The sequence below is a fragment of the Amblyomma americanum genome, chromosome 3, assembly GCF_052857255.1.
Source record: "Amblyomma americanum isolate KBUSLIRL-KWMA chromosome 3, ASM5285725v1, whole genome shotgun sequence".
NCBI classification, from domain to species: Eukaryota; Metazoa; Arthropoda; class Arachnida; order Ixodida; family Ixodidae; genus Amblyomma; species Amblyomma americanum.
The window spans coordinates 144,631,785-144,659,036 of NC_135499.1; the positions used below are offsets into that span (position 1 = coordinate 144,631,785).

At 46.6% G+C, this 27,252-nt stretch overlaps 1 protein-coding gene across 1 annotated transcript in view; it reads left to right on the forward strand.

Moving 5' to 3' along the window:
- The first annotated feature begins 16,339 nt into the window (after positions 1-16,339).
- Positions 16,340-27,252, forward strand: part of LOC144123373 (lachesin-like) — a 92,442-nt gene continuing 81,529 nt past the window's right edge. The window contains exons 1-2 of the mRNA XM_077656216.1: positions 16,340-16,868; positions 17,953-18,039. Coding sequence (XP_077512342.1) covers positions 16,739-16,868; positions 17,953-18,039 — 217 coding nt within the window. The 5' untranslated portion in view covers positions 16,340-16,738. The remainder of the gene's footprint in view (positions 16,869-17,952; positions 18,040-27,252) is intronic.

Sequence of the window (27,252 nt, forward strand, 5' to 3'; positions counted from 1 at the left end):
GGACACAGACGAGCCTGGCCCGGGAGTAGTCTGTGTGTGCGGGTGTGGGTCCCCTGGTGTACGTGGCACTGCCTCGACCGGTGAGGCCGGTACCTTCGATTCCTGAAGCCGCGCGTGCGTGTGTGCGTCTGTGTGTCAGCGTGAGCCGCAGTTTCGCGCGGTGATTAGCGCGGAATCACAAATGGACCCTCTCTTCTCTCCCACCTCACCCTCACCTGCGCATCCATGTTGCATGCCCAACGCTTTCTCCGCGCCGAGACGCCACAGACTTCTTACCTTTCTACCTTGAATAGGAGCAAACCTCTCCCTCTTCCTACCTCCCCATACACATTAGCCTTCTCTTCACTACCGGCACAGGTGAGGACCGCACGATTCTTTGGTTAGATACGCACATCGCTACTTACGCTCGCCTCGACGCTACTGCCACGCGAGCACCTATATTTGGGGAAGGGGGGGGGGGGGGTGCCGAGCTGTTTAGAGAACAGTTACTGTCGAACGACGACGAATAAAAGTCCCAGGCGTCGTCTGCGTGCTCGCGTGTGTTTGCTTCGTCGCTGCGCGCCGAAATAATGGTTCCCCTGTGTCTTGGAGCTAATGCCGTGCGCGGTCTCCCGTGTCGACGCTAACGGATTGGTCGCCGATTGATTTTCCCATTTGCTTGGCGCTGTACTCAGCCCGGAACAAGGAGAGGAGCCCCATGTCGTCTCTCCGGTGGCCCGACTCTGTGAGCGGCGAGGATTCGGGCAGAAAGTTCGCGAGACGAGTGTTTGAAGGAAAGTGCGGAAGGAGCACGGGTATAGGTTGCATCTTTGTATCCTTACAAGAGTGTGTCTTGGTCCACCCTTTTCCCTGATTCTCACTTCTCTTGAACAGCTGTTAGTGTGAAGTTTACTTTTTCTGCGACCTGAGTCAGGTAGCTCCTTTTCATTGCTTGACACTTGCTTGCGACACATAACGAGCTACAAGTTTTAGGGACTATGCAATGTTAAAGGTGCACTAAACAACATTTGAGCGCGCAATTTTACCGCGGGAACTCGATCTACACGCTCCAAGCATTCTTAGAAACCTCGAATTATTTTCCTGTGCAGCCGATTTCCCTATTAAATCGGAATAAACGTTCCGACTCCCACCTTTTTTTTTTAACTGACCTCCGTGAGTAGGAAGAGTCATCCAACGCTTGCAGTGCCTTTTGGCTATAGTCGCGTGGCGGCTTGCCGCTCTGCCATTGGTGGAGTAATACGTAGTAATAAGCGGAGGGATCTGCGAAAGCAAAGAGTCCGCGCGTATTTTTATTTGCGTGGACTTAATTTGCGGCTATGTCGTCTGCGACTGAAACTATTTTTGCACTAGAACATAAAGAGCAAAGTAAAAATGAAAGCGAAGCCACCACGGTGCTGGCTGAAAGGCACTCTATACGTTGGTTGACTTCTCCTACTCTCGGAGGTCAGTTAAAGAAAAGGCGGGAGCCGGGATGTTTAATCCGATTTAATAGGGAAATCGGCTGCACAGGAAAATAATTCGAAGTTTCTATGAATGCTCGGAGCGTGTAGATCGAATCCCTGCGGTAAAAATACGAGCTCAGAATTCCCTTTAGTGCATCTTTAAGAACTGATAAAGACGTGACATGTTCCAGAAGCTGCTCTGATGATACGCACATTTCCACTATGGTCGCATGGAAGATATTTTTTTAGCTTTGTATTTTCCCGACTTGAGGAAGCGTAAAAAGAATAGAGGATGTCATGTCATCTATAGGATAGCTAAATGGCCGTTTCACGACAGTTCTGGAAACAGCTTCCGGTATGTGCATCAAAATATAATAATAATAACTGATTCTTGGGGAAAGGAAATGGCGCAGTACCTTTCTCATATATCGGCGGACACCTGAACCGCGAAAACAGTTCCTTCAGTAGAGATACACTTCATGGAAGCAGGGCTAGCAGCGCATCATCGTAGGCGTGTCCGAATTTTCATTCGCGGCCAGCCCTTCACTGGCTGTTTTTGATAGTTTTCTCTCTGCATTTTAATGGAATTCTAGTTATTGAATGAAACTTGGATAGCCAGGAAACGATAGTTATGTTTTGTTTTCTTTCTGTAATCTTCCGTCGTTAACCGGCCGAGTGGAAGCTATGCCAGCATTAGCTCGGATTATCTGCGGCGGTTTCGTGCCAAACTCTATCCCTGTGGTCTGACGTGGTCGATACCCAGGATATGAGGCCTGTCGCTTGCCCCACATTCTATCCTGCACGAGCCCGACGCTGAAGCGATCGAGGCCGCGAATACGGAGAGCGCCGTCGTGCGCGCAAGAAAATAAAAAAGTGAAATAAAAAAGGCCCAGCAAGGCGAAGAGGCAGCAGCGCCGGCGCAAGGGCAGAGATGTATGGGCGGCCCGTGTTTCTGATTTACAAGGTGCTTACGGCCGGGGTCGCAGGCGGAAGCGAGCCGGAGCGCCATTCGCACCCTGGACAGGGCGCCTCTGCACCGCACTACTGCCGTCGAGGGCCTGGACGCTAACGAACCGTAAAACGCCGCCTCCCCCCGCCCCGTTCTCGCCAACCCTGCTCCCCCCCACTCAGCAGCTCGCGTCTCCGCGCGTCGTAAAGTGAAAGCGCGCGCGGACCCAGTCACAACTGGAGAGTGCGGCCGCGGCAGCGGCGGAGATGGCCGCGCCAAAAGCAAAGAGTTGTTGCGCCTATTTCTATCAGACGCTGGTCTCTTCGTTCTTGTATTTCTTTTTTCTATCGCCTTCTTTATCTCCTCTTTTTCCGTATTTCGCCGTCCTGTCTGAGAAGCTGCTGGCGGGGTCGGAATAGACAGGGCTCGTAAACAATTCACTTGGGCCGTCTTCATCTCTGCCTGGATCTGGCTGCGCCTTTGTTCTTGCTGAGTTTATTGTCATCTCGCATCGAGCCTGCAGTGGTCGACGGGACGACTTTGAGGGGACGGCCGAGCTTGCGGCGCGGTGGACGGAATCTTTGAAGGGTCGGGGCCAGAGAGTCACCGGGGCGTTATTCCTTGAATAATGTTCAACAGGTTCGCGTGAGGGGAGGGCGCATATAGCTTCAGCAAAGGGATGTTAAAATGTTTTATTTCCCAGCCCCTGATTTGTTCCTTTGTGTTCAAGCGAAGAGTAAACAGCGAAGGAAAACAAAAATTATGCTTATGCAGGCAAATCTCAAATACATATTTTGTACTGAAGGTATATATTGGGACATTCAATTGTCGACTCCGGGTGATTGAAATATCAACCCCGAATATGACTAAAAGCGCTGAGTCACAATTTGAAACTATATATTCGATAGCTTGACATTCAAAACAAGAAATAAGAGGCGTCTCACAGCCAGGCGCATCGAGTGAGGTTTAGAAAAAAGTTTTGAGATCTGCCGAGAATTGTCTTAAGTTTACGAAGAATACAAAAAAAGGACAGAAACGTCTCGCTTCATGAAGCAAAACAGAGTTTCGAAAAGACAGTCACTTGATACATACTTATTGCTACGTCTGCACTGCTGTGAACTGAAAACATCTTTGGCGAATGTTTCACAGTTTCGTTGTTTCTTTATTTCTTAAAAGTTGTCATTTAACACTAGATTTAAAGATGGAGAAAATCCACTTCCCTTTTCTTCCTTTCAAGCTACGTCAAAAATAGACAACATCTCGTACACAGGACGCACTGTGATAAAATAATTATGACAGCAGAAGTGAGCAGCATTTGCTTTGAGGCAAGTTGTATCTTTTAGCTAGGTAACTCTTATTAGCTACTTAAGGGCACAGGGTAAGGTAAAATTAGAAAAAAAAATGTTTTTTTTTCTTTTGGAATTTTAGAAGTTCAATTCTTTCTACACATGTTCCATGATCGCACTTTCCTCAGAAAGCCATATTTACGGCTGAAAATCGCTTTTTCCGAAACCAAGTATTGAGCGGCCACGCCCCCTTTCAGGATTAACGTCAATTTTTTCAACCAAAAAGTCCACCACCTGATTTCAAAACTTGTCTAAAATCAGCTACATATAAAAAATTTGTCTGGCAACTATTGTACAGCTCCTCGTTTTTAGCCAAGACAATCCTGAGACGCTTTGCACGTTTTTTCCACGTTTCTGCAACCTTCATGCAGCTGCGTTCGAGTGCTATCCCTTTCGATCAGTATTGTAAATTGTGCCGGTGTTGGTTGCTGCTGATAAGTTAAGATGCCCAGGGCAAAGAAGGCCTTCGTCAGGCGTGAATTTCATGGCAACCGCTACGCTCATCGTGAAAAAGCAAAAGGATGTCCACGACCGAATGAGATCCCGAACGCCGAACGCGCCAGCTCCTCGACATCGAAGCTTTCAAGATTTTCTCTGTGCTTCCAGGAAGAGGATGTGCTACAGAGCAGCAGCCAATATGCCTTAATGGACATGGACGGCATTTGTGCCGCAATTACACAGATTTGTGTGTGCAGAGAGTGCGGTGGAAGTGTTGAGCTCATCGAAATTGTGACAAAACGGGTAGGTGTTGCAAGCGTTTACAGTTTGAACTGTGAAGTGTGTAGTGCCGCACAACGATTTGAGACGTCGAAGAAAGCTACTTCTGGCCTCTATGAAGCCAACCTCAGGTTAGTGTATGCCTTGAGGTCCATTGGTAAGGGAATGACTGCAGGAAATATACTCTGTGCTATGCTAAACCATCCTAAGCCGCCATCAAAGTTTGCGAAATACAATCAAGAGCTTCTAGGTCACATCGAAGCTGCTGCACAGGAGTCGATGAAAAGGGCAGCTGACGAAGCTGTGCAGCTGAATGAGGGGGATAAAGACATCGCAGTTGCTCTTGATGGAAGCTGGCAGAAGCGAGGCCATACTTCCCATAACGGCATAGTCTCTGCAACCAGTGTATACTCTGGGAAAGTGCTGGATGTGGAGGTTTTGTCTAAACGTTGTCCAAAGTGCAGCATCAAGGGTACAAACAGTGACCCCCTTCATAGAGAGGTGTGCCAAAGCAACTACCAAGGCACCAGCGGTGGAATGGAAGTCGCAGGAGCACTGAAAATTTTCGGCAGGAGTGAGGAGCTTCACGGCGTTCGATACGTCAAATACCTTGGGGATGGTGACAGCAAGGCTTTTATGGCTGTGAAGACACAAATGCCATATGGTGATTCCGTTGAAATATCCAAGGTTGAGTGCATAGGGCACGGGCAAAAAAGGATGGGCACAAGGTTACGAAGGCTAAAAAAAGGAAACAAAGCAGGAAAACTCTCTGATGGAAAGAGCCTCTCGGGCCGAGGCCGACTGACTGATGCAGTAATAGACAAGCTCCGGACGTACTATGGTTTGGCCATCAGAAGAAATGTAGGAAACCTGGATGAAATGCGAAAGGCCGTTTGGGCAACCTTCTTCCACTTATCGGCCACAGACGATGACCCATGCCATGGACTTTGCCCAAAGGGACCTGATACGTGGTGTGCCTTCAACAGAAGTCAGTCAGAGGGCAAGCCATTTTTCCACAAGGGGAGTTTTCCTCCATCTGTCTTGGAGGCTATCAAACCCATTTATAGGGAGCTATCGAAGGCTGAGCTCCTAGAGAAGTGCCTGCATGGGCGAACTCAAAATGCAAATGAGTCGTTCAACCATGTTGTTTGGGAACGCGAGCCAAAGAATGTGTTTGTTAGGCTTCGGACCCTACGAATGGCAACACTGGATGCTGTTCTTTCATTTAATGATGGTAGCATCGCACGGGCCAACGTTTTGAAGGCGTGTGGATTGAACCCAGGGAGCAACACCATCAAGTGGCTGAGGGAAGCTGACCATAAGCGCATGTACTTTGCGGACCGAGCAACACGACAGCTTACAAAAGAGGCCCGACAGTCAAAACGACAAGCCGAAAAGCGAAAAAATGACGGCGGCAGTGACTACGAAGCAGGGGGCTATTAAACCAATTACTATGGAGGCGTTTCTGCGAATAAAAAATGGTTTTTCACATCTTTTTTCTCTTTACAATCTATTATCTCAAAACAGTGTTTTTTCTTACAAAGGTACCATTATTTCCAATGCCTTTCAAGACAGACGGCTGATTTTTTTTTGCAATCATCTACATAAGTGTTGCCAACAACTGAACTAGAATTAAGCAATTTCACCGAGCAGTTATTCTGTTATGAATTTTGAAATGCGCAAAGAAAGGCCAGATTTGTGTACTACCGGAAAAAATTTTATTAAAAATCGAATTTTCAACACATTTCAAATATTCTAGTTCAGTAAAAAGGGCACAAAATTTGGGAAACAATGATATATGTATTATTAGGCTACTGTTATTAGTTAGTGAGAAACATGTACCTCAACATGGCCTAAAATGCATGGGAGGTATAGGGCTTACCCTGTGCCCTTAATTAGTTTAGCGTCATCATCACCATGGTCGCCAGCGTCCGCAGCGCTACCAGCTTCAGATCGCCAGTGGCTACCAACCAGATGGCACCCGAGACAGATGTCAGATGACCATGGGAAGAGAGGGAAATGCCCCTCTTCACATTTAGAGGAAGACGGTAGTGGCAGAGGAAAGAGGAAGAAAGGGTGGAAGGAGAGACAGGCTGCATAGTGACTTGGGTGTCCGCCTCTACTGTGAGGAGTGGTTGGTTGGAAACCCACCGTCGAACAAAGATGGGAACAAGCGTCCCTCTGCTCGGCGCGCCCGTCTTTCTTACGGGTGGGGTGGGCGCTTGTTAGGGGCTCCTCAAACTTTTCAAATCCTTCAAGGGGCGAACCCAGTTTTCAACTCCTCGGCCTGCAGAGGAGGTTCGTGTCACCTTGTTCACACGAGGTTCAAGTCCGTGTGCTCCAAGCACCGTGTCCAAACAGACGCACAGGTTAACCGACACCGCTGTAAGGTACCTTTCGAAAGAAGTTCAATTCAGACTATCGCTGCAGTCATGGTCAAGCCCGGATTCATCCGAATCTGTGTGACTTTGAGAGCAAAAAAAAAAACAACAAACAGCGTGTTTCTGAAACACTTATTTACTGTCACACGGCAGCCAACGGTCAAACATTCGCGTTACACACTTGTAACTGAACTGTGATGCGTTTCTTGTTGGAATTCTGCGTACCCTTCTCAAAGAGCAAGTATGAAAGTATGGCATGTACTATCAGCGCCATATGAAACGAGAGCAGGGTGACTGCGATGCGAAAATATTTACTAAAAATGTTACTGATTAACAACAAATGCAAGCCGGGTCCATTAAAACCACTTCCACGCAGTGTGAAAATCAATGTGACAATTAAGAGCGTTTGTATTCAATCTTCCTGAAATGAAATCTTCTCACTTTGCTCTTTCCGTTGTCATTGTCTTGTTTTCCTTTGATTTGACGCCGACAGTACACAAAAAACTACGCCCTCATCACTGTATGCAAACAAATGAAGTCGTATTATAGAACAAAATATGGTAAGAGGCTACAGGTTCAACCGCCTACACACACAAAAAAAAAACTACGTTACACACATATGTCAAATGAGTTTGGGTCAGCTGGGAAGGCGGTCGCAGACTTGTTTAGGTCATGAGTCGCTTTAAGTGTAAAGGGTGGAGTGCATTTGATAGGTACTGTTAGCTTATGAATGGCAACACACCTTGTATCCCTTAGGAGGAAAGTAGGCAATGCTTGTATCTTGCCGGTACTCACTTACGAAGAAGAAACCTGGACGATAACGAAAAGGGTTGTCATTACAATGCGGCCGACGCGGCGATCCATGGAAAGGAAAATAATAAAATGTAGCGGTAGACAAGATTAGAGCAGAAGGAAAAAGACAAAATGCAGTGATATCCTAGCCGAAATAAAGAAGAGGAAGTCATCATGGGGAGGGCATACAATGATGAGAGCGGGCAACAGATAATCCCTTTTTCATAAATTCTTAGTTCTGAAAAAAATATGTATAAAAATAAGCGCAGGCAGCTCAAGATTAGGTGAGTGGATCAAAGTAGGATGTTTGCTGGCAGGGGATGTCACCATAACAGGGTTAATTAGACGTCAGTGAGAGAGGCATATGGAATGCAATGGACGTGGGTGTGCCGACAGTGAAAATCATGAAAATTCAGGACTTCCGTGACTGCTAATGTGAGCACTGGGTCATATGCATCATGGGTCATAAGGGATGATCCATTGGTCGTGTGGACCAACGATGACGTGAGCGATGATGTTCACTGGCTGGTGACGTCATTTCGCGTCCAACAACGTTACGTTCTCACGACAGACCGCGGCTGGTGACACTGGAAAAAAATTATAAAGTAATTTTGCTCATTAAGATATGTTTGCTTCATATATCTGGTATGTTTTCTGCAGTACTAAATTCGCATTTAATAAGCGATTCAAACGCAATATAGAAGGAATACTTTTGAACTTTTTTTTTGAACTGTGCGCCACGTGCGGTGCCTTTTCGGGCGGAGCTCGCAGTGAGGCTTATCCTTGCTATGATAATTCTCGCCAATGTTATTATTTTCAGTTTTCTTTACGCGCGCACAAACAAAAACTACCGCATATATCCTAAAACAGCATGTTAACGGAATTCCACATATTTGCGACTTCTTTTACTGGCCAAAATAGTTAACCTGTTCGAAATTGCCGCGCTTTCTGACGTCAGATGACGCTCTAGCTAAGCCTAGAAGCATTGTAAATGCAGAAGCAATATGAAAACTTGCGCGTTTCATCGCTGGACTTTCGTGTATCAGCATTTCACACAAAGCGAAAGCTGCGTGCAGGTTCCGTTTGCCGTGGGCATGAGACACAGTGTAGCAGCAACGACGAATCGGTGGTGAGTGGAGTGGCTCCGCTTCGACGGGCGCCGCCATGTCGCCCGAACATAGAACGAGTCGGGGCGTCGCTATTTTCGCAAAATAGCGCTTGCCGCAAACGTTAACACAAGACGCAAGGCTAGCCTTACGTTCTCAGCATGCGCATTTGGAAGCCCCAAGCTTCTTGGGAGCTCCGAGGCTTGGACCACCTTATTTTAAAACTCTCTAGTAACAGCTTTATCACCCTCACGCCCACACCCCAACAACGTTCTCCTCTGCTTGAGAGCATGTTGATGTGTCTATTAGTGGTGCGGCCCACCTGGTCCGCTACCTCTTTCATCAGCACGTAAAGCGGGAGTTTCTGGTTACTACCGAATATCACGCTGATAGCACTCTACTTACACCGAAGAACTCCCTAATGCAGCTATCTCCTCTTAAAAAAATAGCCTAATTGTCAGTGGTGAGGAAACTAACTTTCACTGCGCCACGCTTCGAGCTTCTGTAGCCGTTTCTGGAAGCTAAAAGCAACAAAATAAGAAAAAGCACCGACAAGTGTAAACGACTCGCTTTCTCGCAATCCTGAAGCATCCTCCGTCGACGAGCCTCTAGAGGCCACCAGAGAGAGTTAGGGGCGCTCTTAAAGTGGCTTCTTTACGAGCCCGCCTATCGCCTTAACTGCCAATTGCGGTGTCTCATAAACGCTAAAAAAAGTAGGGTTTCCCTTGGCTGTTTTAAGCCGTGATTTGGCGCTTACGCTGATTTTGTTCTCTGTGTATACTTCGAAAGTTACTTTGCTGCAGGCTCAGCGTGTCTTGAATGTCCTTGGTCCAAGAAAATAGGGCTGTAAGGAGAGGTCTCCGGTCACGTCGGGAAATATTGGGAACACGGCAACACTGAAATAGCCAAAGGGAATTCTGAAACAAAGTGCTCAGCAGACACTTATTAGGCAAGAACTACAATTTCTTATGCTCATTAATGGCTGCTTGTGATGACTGTCAATTTATGCGTAACGCTGAGCAGCAGTGCACAACATTAGTAAATGTAATCAAACATAGCTTCTTTTTTTAAGGGACAAGATGGCTACAAGAAGTTGGGGTTTTGAAGGTTGGCCACGGAGACGTCCAGAATAGAGATCAGGGGGAAACGCGCAGAATTTCCGGCTTAAATACTTTAGCGGCACTCTCTCAGTGTGTGGATTCACTCGAACTATCTCTTACTGTCTTGTCCACTGAAGTGTTTCATCAAGCTCGCTTGCAGACAAACAACTGAATCGAGGAAAAACCTTCGTGTCATGCTCACATGCACCTTGGTGTGCTTGCTGGGTTGGCTTATGAAGTTCATTCTTCGGTGTGCAGCTAAGCTTATGACAATCATAACCTAGTTGACGAACTCTCACTCACTCACTCACTCACTCACTCACTCACTCACTCACTCACTCACTCACTCACTCACTCACTCACTCACTCACTCACTCACTCACTCACTCACTCACTCACTCACTCACTCACTCACTCACTCACTCACTCACTCACTCACTCACTCACTTATATTTGCTCCCTTCCAGTACTCTCTAATGTTTTATGTGCACGACAGCCACGCCCCAGGATACCTGTAGAGCGGAGGCTTCTTCCACGCGTGAATTGATATCCGAGCTCCTTTCCGGCCCTTGCTTCACTCCGTGGAACAGAAAGATGGATGAACTTCGTATTGTCGGCGGGCTCCCTGACTATCAATACACATGAGTACATTGTTTGCACTAGGTGGCGTTGAGGTGATGGCTTTCGCGATGACCAGCCCATTCGCTGTCGTCAGAGACGGCATTACGTCGTATTGTGTGGTGCAGATATAAGGCTCAGCAACTACCGCACTCGGTCCGTGCCCGTGTCGAACGGTTGCGTCTGTGCTGTGATGGTCTTGGATGGCGTCATTTTGGCGGGAAATATTCTTAACGTGGCCATCTCTGATGGGGAGGCGCCATTCTGCGGTAATGCTGCACGCGGTGGAAATGACACTGATTCGAAGCCACAGTTACCGCTGTAGTAGGTAAGAAGGAGGAGAGGAAGCTCCGGGGATGGTGCAGTGGTGGTGTGAAAGAGCTAGATACTTCTGTTAGGGTGTCTCGAGGCTCAGTGTTGCTTGCCCACTTGCGAAAACGTTCATAATCATCATAAACCTAACTGCAACCACTGCAGGAGTAAAGCCTCTTCCCTATTTCTCCAATTAACCTTCTTGCGCCAGCTGGGGCCACCATGACTCCTCGAACTTCCTTATCTATTGTCTGGCACTGCGCCCCTAATATATTTAGATCTTAATTTATTCTTGTAGATGGAAATAACGACTAATCTGTCAGCTCTTCCGCATGGTTATTTAAAGCGAGAAAATTGAAATTAGGACGTATGAGTCAAAAGTGGCTGCACATAATGCGCAGTGAAATATCGAGTTGTGAAATTTGGTTCGAAAAGTTTATGAATGATTACTTAGTGTGTCTGATAATAGTTGCTTACTATAAAAACCACGACCAGATAGAAAGGACGGGCCGAGTATGAGATAAACACAGCGCTGTGCTTAGCAGTGTACCGCGCAGTGGCGTCCATGTTCTTTCGCTTGAGTCTCCTGCGCTGCTGCCAGCCGGCTCCTCCGGTTTACCCTACTGTAGACCCGGTCACACTTCTTCCAGGAAATGAAGTGAATTTCTAAACCAGGCACTGACTTTCGTTGATAATACATGCGCTCGATCACAGCCGAATAGACATGCGAGTCGAACAGGTACAAGAGCTTTACCGCTAACAGAGCAGCGGCGATAATATTTCCCTTCGTATGGTACGCATCCCCCCACTCGAGCGCTCTAGACAGGTGTGATCCGGTCTGTAGCGAAATTGTTCGAAACTTTTGAAACTTTGCTGGGTTTCGATGTTACTCCTGAGTGCAATGAAAAAAAAATACGATGGTTGACTTGAACAATTAGTCAAAATGCGAATTAGATGCGCTAGCAATTTGGTTTTGCACTTCGGTTCCGATGTTCAGACCAACTGTTCACTGAGAGCACTAGCGCGAATAGCGATAATGGGTTGACGTCCATATTGTTTCATTGTCTCCTGTACATTCATATATCCCTGAGAGTTCTCACACTTCTCCTGGTGCAGTGGTACAGCGGTCAAGAGATAATAATAATAATAATAATTGGTTTTTGGGGATAGGAAATGGCGCAGTATCTGTCTCATATATCGTTGGACACTTGAACCGCGCCGTAAGGAAAGGGATAAAGGAGGGAGTGGAAGAAGAAAGGAAGAAGAGGTGCCGTAGTGGAGGGCTCCGGAATAATTTCGACCACCTGGGGATCTTTAACGTGCATTGACATCGCACAGCACACGGGCGCCTGAGCGTTTTTCCTCCATAAAAACGCAGCCGCCGCGGTCGGGTTCGAACCCGGGAACTCCGGATCAGTATTCGAGCGCCCTAACCACTGAGCCACCGCGGCGGGTGTCAAGAGATGCGACACGTTTATTTACAGGGGTGTGTCGAGCCTATAGCCTGGTGCGTTAGCGCGAAAATGGCGGTCTTCGTCGTTCACGTCCCTCACTTCTCAGTCGTCAATTCAGTGTCGCGTGACACTACTCCCTTCGCAGATGAAGTCCCTGGGTCGGTCGCCCAGGGTCCGGAGAATGGCCGCGCTTCATTCGTGCAACATGAACAACATGTGTTTTCCGAGAGCGGCGACCTTGTGAAGATTGGTAAAACACCCGGTAGTTCAGGTCACTGATTTGAACGAGCACAATAAACCGGCCTGCATAGCGTGACTGTAGCTACTGGGCGAACTACGCTGGCGCAGAGGCGTTCCCAGCCACACTATATATATATATATATATATATATATATATATATATATATATATATATATATATATATATATATATATATATATATATATATATATATATATATATATATATATATATATATATATATATATATATATATATATATATATATAGTGTGTGTGTGTGTGTGCGCGTGCGCGTGTGTGTGTGTGTGTGCGCGTGCGCGCGTGTGTGTGTGTGCGTGCGTGTGTGCGCGTGCGTGCGTGTGTGTGTGTGCGTGTGTGCGCGTGCGTGCGTGCGTGTGTGTGTGTGTGTGTGTGTGTGTGTGTGTGTGTGTGTGTGTGTGTGTGTGTGTGTGTGTGTGTGTGTGCGTGCGTGTGTGTGTGTGCGTGTGTGTGTGTGTGTGTGTGTGTGTGTGCGTGTGTGTGTGTGCGTGCGTGCGTGCGTGCGTGCGTGTGTGTGTGTACATACGTACGTACATACGTACGTACATACGTACGTACATACATTCCTGGGCCGGTGACAACTATAAGTGCTAGCGCACTAAAACAGCCTTGAAAACTAGATATGTCTAATGCCGCACAGCAACACAGCTTTACTTTTATAGTAGAAAAAGAAGCTTAAGCAGAACCAAGAATTTAAGTCAAGAAAGCGCGTCAGGACACAGCCTTCCTAACCGGCTTATCCATTTCCTCAAGGGTTACTTTGCGTTAAGGGCTTCTGTACATCGGAGGTTTGGGATAAAGTGAGCGGGATGCAGCATCTGGGTCAGCCTATTAAACAAAACGGAGTCCCTAGTTTTCCTTATTCATTAACCGCTAAGAAGCTATGAAAAAAGGAATAAAAGTAAAAACAAAAACAAACGCCGAGCCGCAAAGCGAAAGAAAGAAAATAATTGAAATTATGGAGAAAAGGGTTGCGGGCGTCAAAAGATGGCGCGAATCCCCTCGGGATCCGCAGCAGAAAGCCGGCAAGAGAGGTGATTTTACAAATGAGCTTTTGAGAGGCCCATTTTGCCCCGGCAGCCGAGCCTAGTCGGTCGGAACTATGACTTCGCGCAAGGGCCGTCGGCAATGCGCTCCGTTTGAACCACCAGCGGTGAGCGTGCGGGCTCCCGAGGATCTCCTTAACGGGCTTTTATTTGGACGTGCTCCCTTTTTATCTCAATCCCTTACGCGCGCTCTTGCGTCGTAAGCGGAGCTAGGTGAAGTGGGTCGTTAGGATGAAAGACGCTGCAGTTGGCAGCGGCCGAGTCGCTCTGCGCTTAGCCCTCCTCTGACAAGGTGTAGTGGCGGCGGAGGAAAGCTTATTCGTCGGAAGGGTCGGATTTGCTGCCGCCACATTCGGGATGCCGACGGAAGAGGCGAGAAATTAAGGAGTGAGGTGCTCCTCGAATGAACTTTTTCCTCGACACATCAAGGCCGCCTTTAAAGACCCTGCTGCAAGGAGGCTTTCTAATCCTCCAAAAAGGTTTATTTCGCAGTTATGGCATACATATTGTGAGTATCTGATATTGCCTCTTTCATGATACTTGAATTCCGAGCTGGTGATATTCTAGCTCAAAACAAAGATATATAAATAAGAATGTTAGGGTTTTAACGTAGTTAAACCGAGTAGACGTGCGAAAGCGTGTGTTTAGAATGATTGGCTCATGCTTTTGCTTTGCTTGGTCGTCGGCAGTCTGGCGACAATATTTGACTCAGGTTAAGCTTCGATCGAGGTTAAGCTGAACTGATTTGTTAGCGCGGCAGATGGACGTTGGTGAAGACGACAATGTTTAATGCACTGCGCGAAAGTGTGTTGCAGTTTAACACGAGGCGAGATCGGCTGCGTCGATGGGGCTCTCGTACAGTGGCCAGCGAAGCTGATCTGTTAACGCCGCCGGGGTTCGAATCCCATTCGCGGCAATATTTACTTACTTATTTATTCAAGGTCAAGGCTTCAGCGATGAATAGATTTTGACACCTTTGGTCGTGAAGTAGAACTTTCGCTTTAAAAAAGTTCACTGGCGATCATTCGAATTGATGCGGTAAAGCTGCGTTAGCAGTTGGGAGCAGGTGGGTGGTGAGCTATGCTTATGGTTGTCAGGTGGGGAGGTGGGTCGAGTGTGAAGGTTGGCGAGTGGGCGGTGTAAGTTGGGTGGCGCTCCTGTAGGGGGGAGTGTGGGGAGGGGGCTTCTGATAAAGGCATCGGCTTTTTGCTGCAATGACACTACTACTGCTCTCGCAGTAAAGTGGGCAGGATTGACAACCGGTGGTCTAATGTGGTCTCTGAGTGGATACCAAACGTGATTACGGGAGAATAACATTTGGCCGCAGTGATGGCCTGTGCAAATTTTGAGGAATAGCTTGCACCAGCGGATGAAACAAAGCAGGAAAGGGTTAGGTCATTGACAGGGCCTTTGTCTTGACGTGAGCTCAACTCGTATGCTGGTAATGTTGATTGTAATGAAATGCCTTTTCTGAGCTTTGAAGTTTTCTTTGTTCCAAAGCGCTTACGTCATGATTAGAAAAGAGCTCCACTGATGTGAACTTTCCTGCGTAACGTCTTTATTTTTTGCGCACATTATGATGAAGCAAGGGTGTATACACATCTCCGTGGTATGAATATCGTGACGCTGTCATATATCGAGCTTATATTACGACCATACGTTTTGCCTTTCTGTTTGATCCAAAAATGTGAGAATGAAACTAATCTGTTTTACATTAAGTTCGGCTTGCCTATCATATAAATAACTTTTCGAAGCTAGTTATACTATCTATATTCTCTTGGTGACAATCTGCGTAAATAAACTGGACATTTTTGCAAGAGAACTACAGTCTTGTAGGAATCAGGTGAAGAGGAAAATGTAGCGGCAACGCAAGCAGTTGAACGTTTTATCGGCGGTATAGTGCCATTTCACATCTTGATTCTGTATTCCAGGTACGATGATTTATACGGAGCACGCGAGACGCGATGCCTAGTGTTCCATGTTGTAACAGTTTTTCACTGCAACCAAGATAAACTAGGCGCAGCACTGGCCGGTCGAAATAGATGTTCCTTGGTATTCAGGTAAAGACGCTTAATTTTCCAAAGAATTCTCGACCAGTGTTGATCCCGGTTCTCACTCATTCGCAGTCATTGTCAGAAAGTTAAGCTCAGTCTCATGGAAGACTCAAAACTACGAAATAACCCGTCTGCAGGCTGCAAGCAAACACACGAATGCATGAAACGCGATACAGGTAATTCGGAACTTACTAGTACACGCTTAAAAGAGGGAGCGTATTCACAAACAATTTACTACGGAACACCGGTGTTTGATCAGAGAAAGTAGCGTTAAGACATCTTTAGCTGAGGAAAATTGCCACTCCATGAGTGGCGGCAGATATGGATCTGTCAGATAATGTAAAACGTCCTTTAGTTGAGGAAGATAGCCACCCCATGAACGTCGGTAGTCCTGAAGCTATAGCTTGCATGCCACCCGTTCCCTTCGTCAAAAATTATAAAAATAACGTTTTGTCCACTGAAAACCACGTTAAGCTCCCGCTAGTTTCGCAGTCGGCCGCGGCGATCGTCCCAAAGACATTGCGCACACCCAGAGAGGTTCCACAGAGACCCTTCTCGCGTCCTTCCCAGCCCGTGCTCTCCAGCGTCAAGCGACGCAAGTGTCGGCCGCAGCAGCGGCGGCGCCTCACGCGCGCGCGGGCGCGCGCCGCGCTGGCGCATGCGCAGTGGTGGCGCGGATTCCCCTCTCTTGAGCGCCCATCTCCCGCTTGCAAGAGGTCCCGCCGCCCTGCTGTCAACACAAAAGGGGCTCGTGGGAAGAAGATCAGAGTGGGTGAGCGGCGCCGCCGGAGCTGGCGTTCGGCACACGCGGTCTCGCTTCTTGCTGCGCGCGGGACGCAGCCGCCGCTCTCCGCATCTCGCGCGAGTTCAGTCTCAGCGGCCGGACGACCAGCTGCCGCCGCTGCTGCTGCTCCACATCCTCGGAGCGGCATGCGACAGCGGCGCGCTGCGTTGCTCCGCTCTGGGAAGTGCCCCGCCACGTGATAGCCGGCTGTGACTTGTCGCCGCGTGCGCTTCAGGACGACCCGGCACGTTCTACTGCTCGGAGCAAGCTGCTTGGATTTACGCCTCTTTGCGCGTGTTGAGACCGTAAGACAGCTCTGAAAGACATAACAGCTGGAACAGCAGAGTTAGCGGAGATGGTGACAGGCATGACTGTGTCGTATCTTGCGTCGTGGACGGCCTCGCTGGGGCTCTGGTGGTGCTTGTGGCTGCACGCAAGGTGCCTGCTCAATGTAGGCCTGGTCAACGCGGCATGGACCGTTGGAGGTGAGCGCTTTTCTTGGTCAGTGTACTGTACGCACCATCGGAAAGCTGAAGCCGCTGTGCTGAGGATGATTTTACTTTTAAATGGGAAATCGAGCATAAAACACACCTAGACACGAGGCATGGACAAGACGATGCTGGTAGTTTCTAAGTTTCCCTCTACATATCGGCTATCCTGCTACGTTTTCCATTTGAACATGAACTATTAACGTGCCCGCAAAAAACAGTGACCGTTGATGATTTCTTTAGTGTGGCTTCTTCGCCACTCATGTTACTTCTTTCAGAAGCGATTACGTCATGGGGCAATGTGCATATTTTTGTGTTAGCACTTAGTTCCTACTGATACGTAGCTTGTACGAAACTTAATCTAAGCATAATAAGGTTCTCATTTAAAATGGCGACTTCAATAGGAAATTTCCAGAAGCAATCAGTAGGAACACTACAAGTTCTAACGACATGACATACAATGCACGAAGTTCTCATGAAGGTGCCACGGAAACATTTTTGGGAAAATGTTGAGACGGGTTGTTGAGCGTGTAGATTAAACGAAGGAGTTGTCGTGAAGTCTTTGAGGTATCGAGAAGAATGGAAAGCCGTTAGGGTCGTGGGATTTGTTTCGGCAAACCCACTAATATTGAGACTTACTACTTTACGTCGCCTGTCACTTTTTTTCCCTCTCTCGCGTGTTCAAAAACTTTTAGTGTCCCTATCACTGAGGCAGTTATTATCTGAAAACTCTATTCGATTTTAACACCACTAATTTTATTAGTTATTAATATTTGCAATATTTACCGGACGAGCAAACATTACGATAGCATGCACGATTGTACAAACCTCTGCGATCTTTAATAGGGGTCAACGCACGCTGAAAAGCGAACAGAATCAAAACTGATTTATTTAGTTTAAAAAAACTGAGTTACTTAAACAAACAAGAAACGCTAGTTTCCTCTCTGACGGAACACAAGATAGTTTAGACTAGGAGAGCAGTAATAGTATTACTATTTGTCCAACTTTCGCGGTTGCAGGAATGCCTCTTAAACTTTTGCGCAGTTTCCCTGCAAGTCCTGTTTTGTGTTCGTGCGCGCAGGCAACAAGAGTATCATGCACCACCACTTTGGCCGGGTCTTCGCGAGAGAGAACAGCTACCTCGACTCCCTCTACAGCAGCTCCAAAGGTGAGCACCCTGACACGCGTTGAAAGGAAACCACCAAGGCGCGATGACGTCCCAAAAAGGTGTTAGAGCTCTGAAGTGTTTTGCATGCGCGACCATGCAAGTTTAGAATGCGCACCGAGAATAACGATAAGATGCCTAATTGCGTTGTTTTGTCGTAAATTTCGGGGAAATCGAGAGTGCGAGTGAGAACAGATGCGCGCGCGTCCGAATTTCAGCGGCTGCGTTTTTATGGAGTAAAAACGCTAAGGCGCCCGTGTGCTGTGCGATGTGAGTGCACGTTAAAGATCCCCAGGTGATCTAAATTATTCCGGAGCCCTCCACTACGGCACCTATTCTTCCTTTCTTCTTTCACTCCCTCCTTTGTCCCTTCCCTTACGGCGCGGTTCAGGTGTCCAACGATATATATGAGACAGATAGTGCGCCATTTCCTTTCCCCAAAAAACCAATTATTATTATTATTATTATTATTATTATTATTATTATTATTATTATTATTATTATTATTATTAATATTATTAATAATAATAATATTATTATATTTTCTTTATGCTCCGAACCTGTGGGCACGAAACTGGCACCACTTACGGTGAAATTAACTGGAAGGAGGTATATGCTGCAAATGTACGCTGGTGTTTCTATTTTTCGCCTGCATTATTGGTTTGGTTTATGGAGGCTTAACGTCGCAGAGCGACTAAGGCTATGAGGGACGCTGTAATTGGGGCCGCCGGATAATTTATTTATTTCTGGATACTGTCAATCCCGATTGGGATTATTACAGGATGGGGTAAAAATAAAACAGGTACAATGAAAGCTATATTGCATACAAGAACCAAAAATACATGAAACACGCGCACTAACAGTACATCGAATAATGCATTGATCGTCAATCAAATTGGTTCTTCACTAATGTTCGCGCCAAGCAAATCTTAACTTTCGGCTGCGAGTGTCTCTTCTAAGGGATTTGTGAATGTTTCTACTATAGGCTGCGCAGTAATAGAAGTAATGTCGGCCTCCTGGGGTTCCTTCGTGCACTGACATCGCACAGTATGCGGACACGGCCCTCAAACACTTCGCCTCCACCGAAATGCGACCGCCGCGGCCGGGATCGAACCCGCGTCTTTCGGATCAGCAGCCGAGCACAATAACCGCTGAACCACCGCCTGTAGTATCGCAGTGTAGTATTTACATGCAACAGCTGGGACAGCTGGGAGCGGTGCACTTCACCCACCCCGGGCATGTCGAGAATATTAGGTTTTGTATTTCACTTGTAGAAGGTTAGGTGGGCGGATGAGATTAAGAAGTTCGCAGGCATAGGGTGGGCGCAGCTGGCAAAGGACAGGGTTAATTGGAGAGACATGGGAGAGGCATTTGCCCTGCAGTAGGTGTAGTCAGGCTGATGATGATGATGATGATGATGATGATGATGATGGGCCGAAACATGAATTGAATTGTAAGAATACCACTCTTCTCGAGGCAAACCTGCATCAAAAGTCCAAGAAATGCCGTGAAAGCTTCCATACCAGCCTTACAGCAAACTTTCGCTGGCGTTAAATTTATTGAAGAAGATGAAGAATCACTATTAAAATTATTTAATCTGTGCACAAAGAGGAGCATGGAGACGCAACGACCGATTATGATGCTAGATGCGCGTTTTTGGCCCAACACTAGCCAAGCCAAATACGATACCTCATCTTCCCGGCATGCCCTTGGTGGATGAAGTGCCCTTTAAAAAACTCACATAGACGGTGGCGCCACTTATCTCTTCAGGTAACGTTGATAAACTATGGTTTCTACTACTATGGTTTCTACTACTTTCGTGGACTGCCCCTGAACTGCAGGCAAGTAGACCGCACCGAGAGCATGCGGTAGCGGTGTGCAGAAGCGGCACAGTAGCGACACGAAAGGTGGTCCACTCCTTTATTCTTTTATTTCCTAATGCACGCTGCTCACGACCCGAATATGTCATATAGACAATCGATCCCGTCAGCTTGCTTACTGCGCAGGGCCGCCTGGTTTTAAAATGAGTATAATAGCACTGTAGAACTAAGCAGACGAGCCGTTGAAGCGCGGTTAACGTTGCCGCCAGCTTATCGGCTATATCTTGCGTTAGTAGAGTTTTTACATGTCGAACATTCTGTGACAAATGCTTTCAGTTTTGAAAAATTGTAAGATACTGTTATGGAAATATTGAACGTAATGGTCCAGTCTTCTGATGCGTATCAAAATCTTTACTTTAACGTGTTTCCATCGATCGCATAGAGCAGTTAGGACTGCCTAGAAAACCAATGGAGAACGCTTGGGACGAGAGAGCAAGAACGCTAATAGCAAATAAAATGCAAAACTTCCGTCGAGTGCTCTGCGGATATATTGGTTGTTATACTGAAATTTTACAATGCATGAAAAAAATTGCGTTGATGAACTGTTTCGCGCTCATAAATGCTTTTGTCCAGAATTCTTGGCTATGTCTCAGGTCTACTGCTCCGAAGAAGAGCAATTTATAAAGTTATGCTTAATAGTGCCACATAATCTCCGTAGATGGCTGTCGACGTCGCTATCAGATATGAGCAAGTTCTGGACAATACGTCAGAATAGTGTCAGTGATGATATTTCAATACATGACGTAAACAACACCCCCAACTCCGACGCTGATTGTCCTGAAGCATTCAACTCGTTTGTAGCTCCTGTTTTCACCGAAGAAGATAATTCTAACAACCCGTATGTACCAGATTTTGATTACCCATACATGGCAACAGTTGACGTTACACTTGATGGTATAGTACACCTGTGGTGTTTATAACATTAATTCCAAAATACTAAAAAATACCATCTCTGTCTGCAGCGTCATCTTACCTCATATCTTTAAGCAGTCGATATCTACAGGTGAGCTCCTCGCCGATTGAAAAATAGGAAAGGTTGTACCGGTTTTCAAAACTGGCAACAAACACTCGCACAAAAATTACCACCCCATCTCACTTATACGCATCTGTTGCAAGATGCTTGAACACATTTTCGCATCGCACATCTACAATCACTTGGAACCTAATCATTTTTTTTTTCTCTAAGCAGCATGGTTTCACAAAAAGGCTTTTCCTGTGAGTCGCTGTTATTTGAGTTCACTACTGACCTACATATTAACATGAACAATAACTAACAATTACTGAACGCATCTTTTTGGAACTTTGCCAAAGCATTCCCAAGTAATATCTAAGCTTTTGTGCTCTCAAATTAGGTCTTGAACTTTGTCATGGGTCCGTCACTTTCTTTCTGATCGCCAGCAGTTCATCGTTGTTAATAATTATTCCTCTCCTCTCACCGACGTTACATCGCGAGTGCCTGAAGGAAGCGTCTTTAGTCCATTACTCTTCTTAATTTACATTAATGACCTTCCAGTAAAAATCTCATCTTGTATATGCATATTTGCTGACGGCTGCATTATTTATCGATGAATAAAAAGTACTAATGACCACCTTTCACTCCAAAGCGACCTCGATCGCATTAACGACTGGTGTAAAACGTGGCTAATGACTTTAAACATTTTTAAATGTGAGATAAATTCTTTTAGCCGAAAACCAGTGATTTCGAATTTTCCCTACCACATTACTAACGATACATTGGCTCGGGCAACGCAGTATAAGTATCTGGGCGTACATCTTTCCCTAAACTTTTCTTGGGCTGAACATACAACCACCATTTTCGCTAATGTTTTCCGTTCTCTAGGGCTCCTTCGCCGAAACCTGCAAAGCACTACCCCTCACATGTATAAACAATCCTGCATAACTTCTGTCAGACCGCAGCTAGAGTACGATTCATCCATCTGGTCACCTCATCAAAAATACATAATAGAGAAGTTGGAAGCTGTCTAGAATAGGGCTTGTCGTTTCACTTCGCAAAATTGCAGTTAGCAGTCCGGTGTAACCCAACTAAAGATCGAACTTCCGCTCCATCCGTTGAAAATTCGTCGTGACATTGCCCTTTTATCTCTCTTTCATAAATACGTCCATTCCAGTGATTCACCGCCAGCACATCTACAACGTCCCTCCTACTTACCAAATAGATTACATAATAACAGTTATGCGCGCATTTATGGCAGCAGACATGCTTTCAACTTCTCGTCACTCCCACGCGCCATCCGCCTTCAGTCCCAAAAGGCTTTGGTCAAGAGGGCTAAGCTGGCGGCTTCGACCAATGGGGTCCCGCAATAAGGACTCCACCCATTGCGGGGCTCTTTAAAGAGCCTCACCTCTTTCATTAAATAAAAGCTTTTCACCATCACCACCACCACCGCCACCACCACCACCACCACCACCACCACCACCACCACCACCACCACCACCTCTGGAATGATCTTCCAGATTGCATCGCCCAGCAGCGTAATGATGACACCTTTCGCGAACATCTACTTGTGCACTTCGTTGATAACGCTTAGCGCGTCATCTATATACTCATGTTTTGCACAACTGTTTTACAGCAGCGGTGGCCTACTGGCTTGAGCATCCGCCTCGCATGCGGGAAGTGCGGGGCTCGATCCCCAGTGCCGCCGGGTACTCACCGGCGATACAATGGGTAGAAGCTACCCCTGGCCTCGTGCTCGGCTTATTCAGGGCGAAATTTTTGGGAAATGGGTGTTTGACCTCACCTTGAGCAAACGAAAATACTTTGTGCCATGGCGCTCTTTGGCCTCAGATGCCCTTGGGTCATAAAAATTTACTATCATCATCACATAACTTTGTTTTCAGCTTCTTGAGACTATTGCCTCATTGGTTCTGTTCCTGCGCAGCTATCCTCGTGTATGTCTGAAATGTTTCCTTTTACTTTTGCTTAACTCTTTGGGCAGTTCCGCTATTTTTGTTTCATGACGCAGTGTTGTCTTGTTCCTATATTACTTTTTGTGAATTGCGATATCTTATTATATCAAATCACTTGTTTTTGTCTGTTTTGCTGCACATTTACAATGCTTTTGATTTCTAACCTATTTTGCACAAACTTCTGTATTTCACCCCCCCCCCCCCCCCTTACACTATGCCTCTCTGTGGCCTGTAAGATATGTGTAAATGAATAATACTAATGGAACAATACAGCCGTTATGCCATACTACGTGTTTCAATCTAAAATTCTTCTATTGATATTTTTCTTTTCTTTTTTTTTTTTGCTCCGGAGAGCTTGAGAGAGGTGGAAGTTTTGGACGGGAAATTGCGTTTGCGCTCTCAAGGAAGCAGTCCTCAAGTCAAGTTTTGTTGCGTTGTACGAATTCAGCATTCAAGTTTATTACCGAGAACCACCCGCGCCAAGTAAACATAGTTTTAAAGCGTAAAGTAAAGCTCAGTTAACGTGTGAAGTATCGAGTGCTGGTATTTTAGAAAAACTACGTCACTGAAAATTTGCAATAGTTCTTTCCTGTAGTTTCAAAAAACTACGCCGGTAGCCTTACCAGTCTGTAAGATGAGTCCACTTGCATTGTATTTCGGGCGTCATAATTTATAACGCTGCGGAGTCTGGGAGGATAAGCCATCGGAATCATCTCGCTAGTTAAACAAATGCATATCCTTGGGCTTCAAGACTAACGCACTAGTTTGCGACCGTCACAAATGCCATTGTATAGGCTTCATTAAAGAGCCCCTGTTTTTGTGCTTTGAAGATTCAAAACGGGCGTGAATTATGCAGACACATGTGGTAGTACATCTGTAAGACTTCCTTTGGTGGTTCTACAAGGAAGACATCGCAGTCGCGATAAACGACGCCGATAAGAAATTGTACACCGACAAGACGCAGGCTCAGGGAAGGCAAAGTGATCGTCTGTAGACATACTGATCGTCCTGAGCACGTGCCTTCTACGTTTGGAGACAAAAATTATTGAATCTAGCAGTTTATTGAATTAACCGTCATTCAAAAATAGTGATTTAGTACAACTTTGATAAACAAGTTGCTACGTATCATCTGCTGCGCTAGACAAAATATGAGTCGGTATATGCAACTAGCGACGGAGTTTTCCGCCTCGACCGCAGCGCTGTGGAACACAGCCTAGCGAGAAGAGCAAGTATTTTTTATGCGCACCCATAGTGCTTTCACACGCCACCTCGCTACGCTTAGAGGCATTAGCTTCCGCGCTTTGTCAAAGCCACACGTGGCGTGCATCAGCTAACTGGGCTGCGGTCGAGAGCACTTAGGAAAGGGAATTTGTCAGCCGAACGCGCGCCTGTAATCTCTCAGAATGTGGCCTCGCGTTTGCAGCGGCCCAAGCGGTAGACGGCGGCAGTTTTTAGACACGCAGTGGAAGAATTTCGGCGTTGCCTGGGCACTGAAGGTTGCCCATAGCTTTAACAGCGAGGGATCTCTGACCACTTTGACGTGCATAAACCTCTCTCTCTCTCTCACCCTCCCCCCACCCTTTAATGTACCAGTTGCGGAGAAAAATCAGTGCAAACAATTTCTAGGGAAAAAAAAAACATGTCGGCGCAGCCGTTAATTACATACATGCCTTTAAAGAGTGCAATGTCATCGTGATGAACAACCTACAGCAGCATATTTAAGTAGAGCAAAATTGGCTTGACTTGAAGTGAAAAATTGAGTAATCAGTAGCGGTTAATATGTATGCTGAAACAAATGTTGGAAGAAAGTTCTCGTTATGCGTCCTCAACCATGGTTGAGGACTAGGTAATAATAGGTAATAATAGAGAAACAACTGAAAAACAAAACCGTTTTTGCTGGTCTTCAAGCGTTGGGAGTTTTATTGGCCCTAAAGAACGAGGAACTACTGCTCCTACCCGAGTTTTGCTTCTATATTAGGGCGAAGCTAACTTATTATGCCTTTCAATAATTCTTAAAGCCTGTTTGAGCTGCGCGGTATAATTCTGCGCGACAAACTGTCAAAAGAGGATGCATTGCGTCGCTCTTGGCGTTGCCGACAAAATACTAGCTGCCTGTACGGTTTACTGGCCTTTGGTGCTGCGGTTTGTCGTCTGGTCCGTACAGCGAGTAAACAACAGTTTCTGTACGCTATGACTGCCGAAGCCTCATTACATTAAGAAATGGCGACGTTTTTGTTTGTTCTTTTGCGCAAGGGCATCTTCGATCGTGAGAGCGCCAAACACATGGTGGCTGGACGACTCAGGAACTTTAAGGAAGTTAAACCTTGCAGGCCAAAGAAGTGCTCGCATTAGCCTCACGCGGACTTGCGGTACTCGACCGACCTGAACCTATTTCTGCAGCTGCTTGTTTCGTGCGGCCGCTATAAACAAGTAAAAAAAAACAAAGTTTTTGTCGCGACGATCTTCAATCAGGCACTTGCAGAATGCCGTAGTATGTCTTCACTTTTGGCGTTTTCTTCCTGCTCACCCTTCCGCTCTTCTAGTCGTGGAACCTTCACCCTAGAGAGTAGCTGGAGCGATGCTCGCTACGCGGCGTTTGTGGCAGCGAAAAACTATAGCGCAGGTTCTCTGTAGTTTACAGCACACGACCACTGGGGCCACACAGTCGAGAGTGCGCTACCGACCGCGGTTGGCACGTGGTCGAGGGCAGAGTGCCTACATCTCCAGCTGCATTTCCTTTATGGCTTAGGTCCACGCAGATGGGCGGCGGATATTTACGCCACATGATACGACCGCGATAGCAGCACTGCTTACCCTAAGAGTCTTCAATACAGCTACAGTCATATAAAAATATAATAATGCTTTCACGAAGTAACGCAAGAATAAACGCTGGCCGCAAAGAAGACTCAACCCGTTGCTTGACTCGGCCGCCTTCTATTTCTCAGCGTCAAAGAAAAATATATTTGCGTCGACATTGCGCCAACATGGCAGGGCTCCTATATATGTTCACCTGGTCTAGCACCTGTTGGGTATACCGTATACATTCCACTAAGTGTCACGCCTTTTTTTAAGAAGTTTTTTACAATGTGCGGCTCTTCACAAAGACAGCATTTTAGAGTGTTAGCTCTTCTTAGCTCGTTCCGCAGTGTCTCGCCGTCGGCGGCACTGGCGCCATCCGCAGCACCCATTGTAAGGAAGACGGTAAAGACCAAGCGCCAGCCGCGCTTCTTCTTCATCACTGATGCCCCGAGCACGAGTCTCCTGCTGGAGCTGTTCGCAGCCGTTTGTGGGTCCTGCCCTATCTGCCTTAGCTGCTCCGTGTGCTTGTCGCTCCCACATCAATAAAACCCCTCTTGATACAGAACAACGTTTTGAGAGCGTTAGCTCTTCTCAACTGGTTCCTGAGTTTCGCGTCGTGGGCGTCGGCGCCGTCCGTAGCACAGACCTTGGCAGCGCGTCAAAATGTTGGGCGACACCTCCTGCACGACGTCTTTATGTTTGTATGACAGCGCAGGTGGTCGTGACTCGCTCGGTGAATTTAGAAGCACAGCAAGATTCAGCTGCTCCCGGCTACTCTAGTACATGTATGATTATAAAGTCGGCCAGACACTGCGGAAGAGGCAGGGTGCACTGGCAAAGGCGACGCGTGTTAGAGTACGTGGACTCGATTACCACAGAAGAGGCGAATAGTTTAAACCAGAATGCAACAAAAATTCACTGTCACCACAGCTAACGCGCTAATATTCGCGTTACGCACATGTAACCATCTCTGAGTACATCTCAGCTCATTTTCGACGTATATTCCGGCGAAACTGCTTTACTGCACGATAGAAACAGGGTTTACATCGGGCACGTATTTGCGAATAACTTTAAGGTTGTCATCGTTATCGCAGTCACCACTGCTCAGGTGCGGTTCCTCACCACCTTCATAAATGAAGTCATCTTCAGTTGCATCCATTCCATTCGAAGTTTTGGTAACTTTAAAAATTTTAACAGCGATGTCTGGGCACACAGCCCACCATGAATTTAATATCCATGAGTAGACGAGCTCATGCAATGCTCCTGTTAAACCGCTCTGACGGCGTCATTTCGTGGCCGACCGTTGACATCAAGACAGGCATCTGAATTCCGTTTCGGATGGCATACAGCTCCACACTGGTGCATCTTGGAAGACAATAATACTAACACCACCAGGAAGCTGTTCTTATCTGGCAGCTTCTTGGAGATTATGCTGAGCAAATTAATTTTTACGCAAGTGAAACACGACTTTTTATTTTATTTATACGTTTAAAATACTGCTAACTCCTATTGAAGGCGTTGTGGCAGAGCGGGATTTACATCGTAACAAAACAACAACAGCAAAAAAGTTGTTTGAGAAATCCTTTAGAGCGAAAGCTGTACTCCTCCT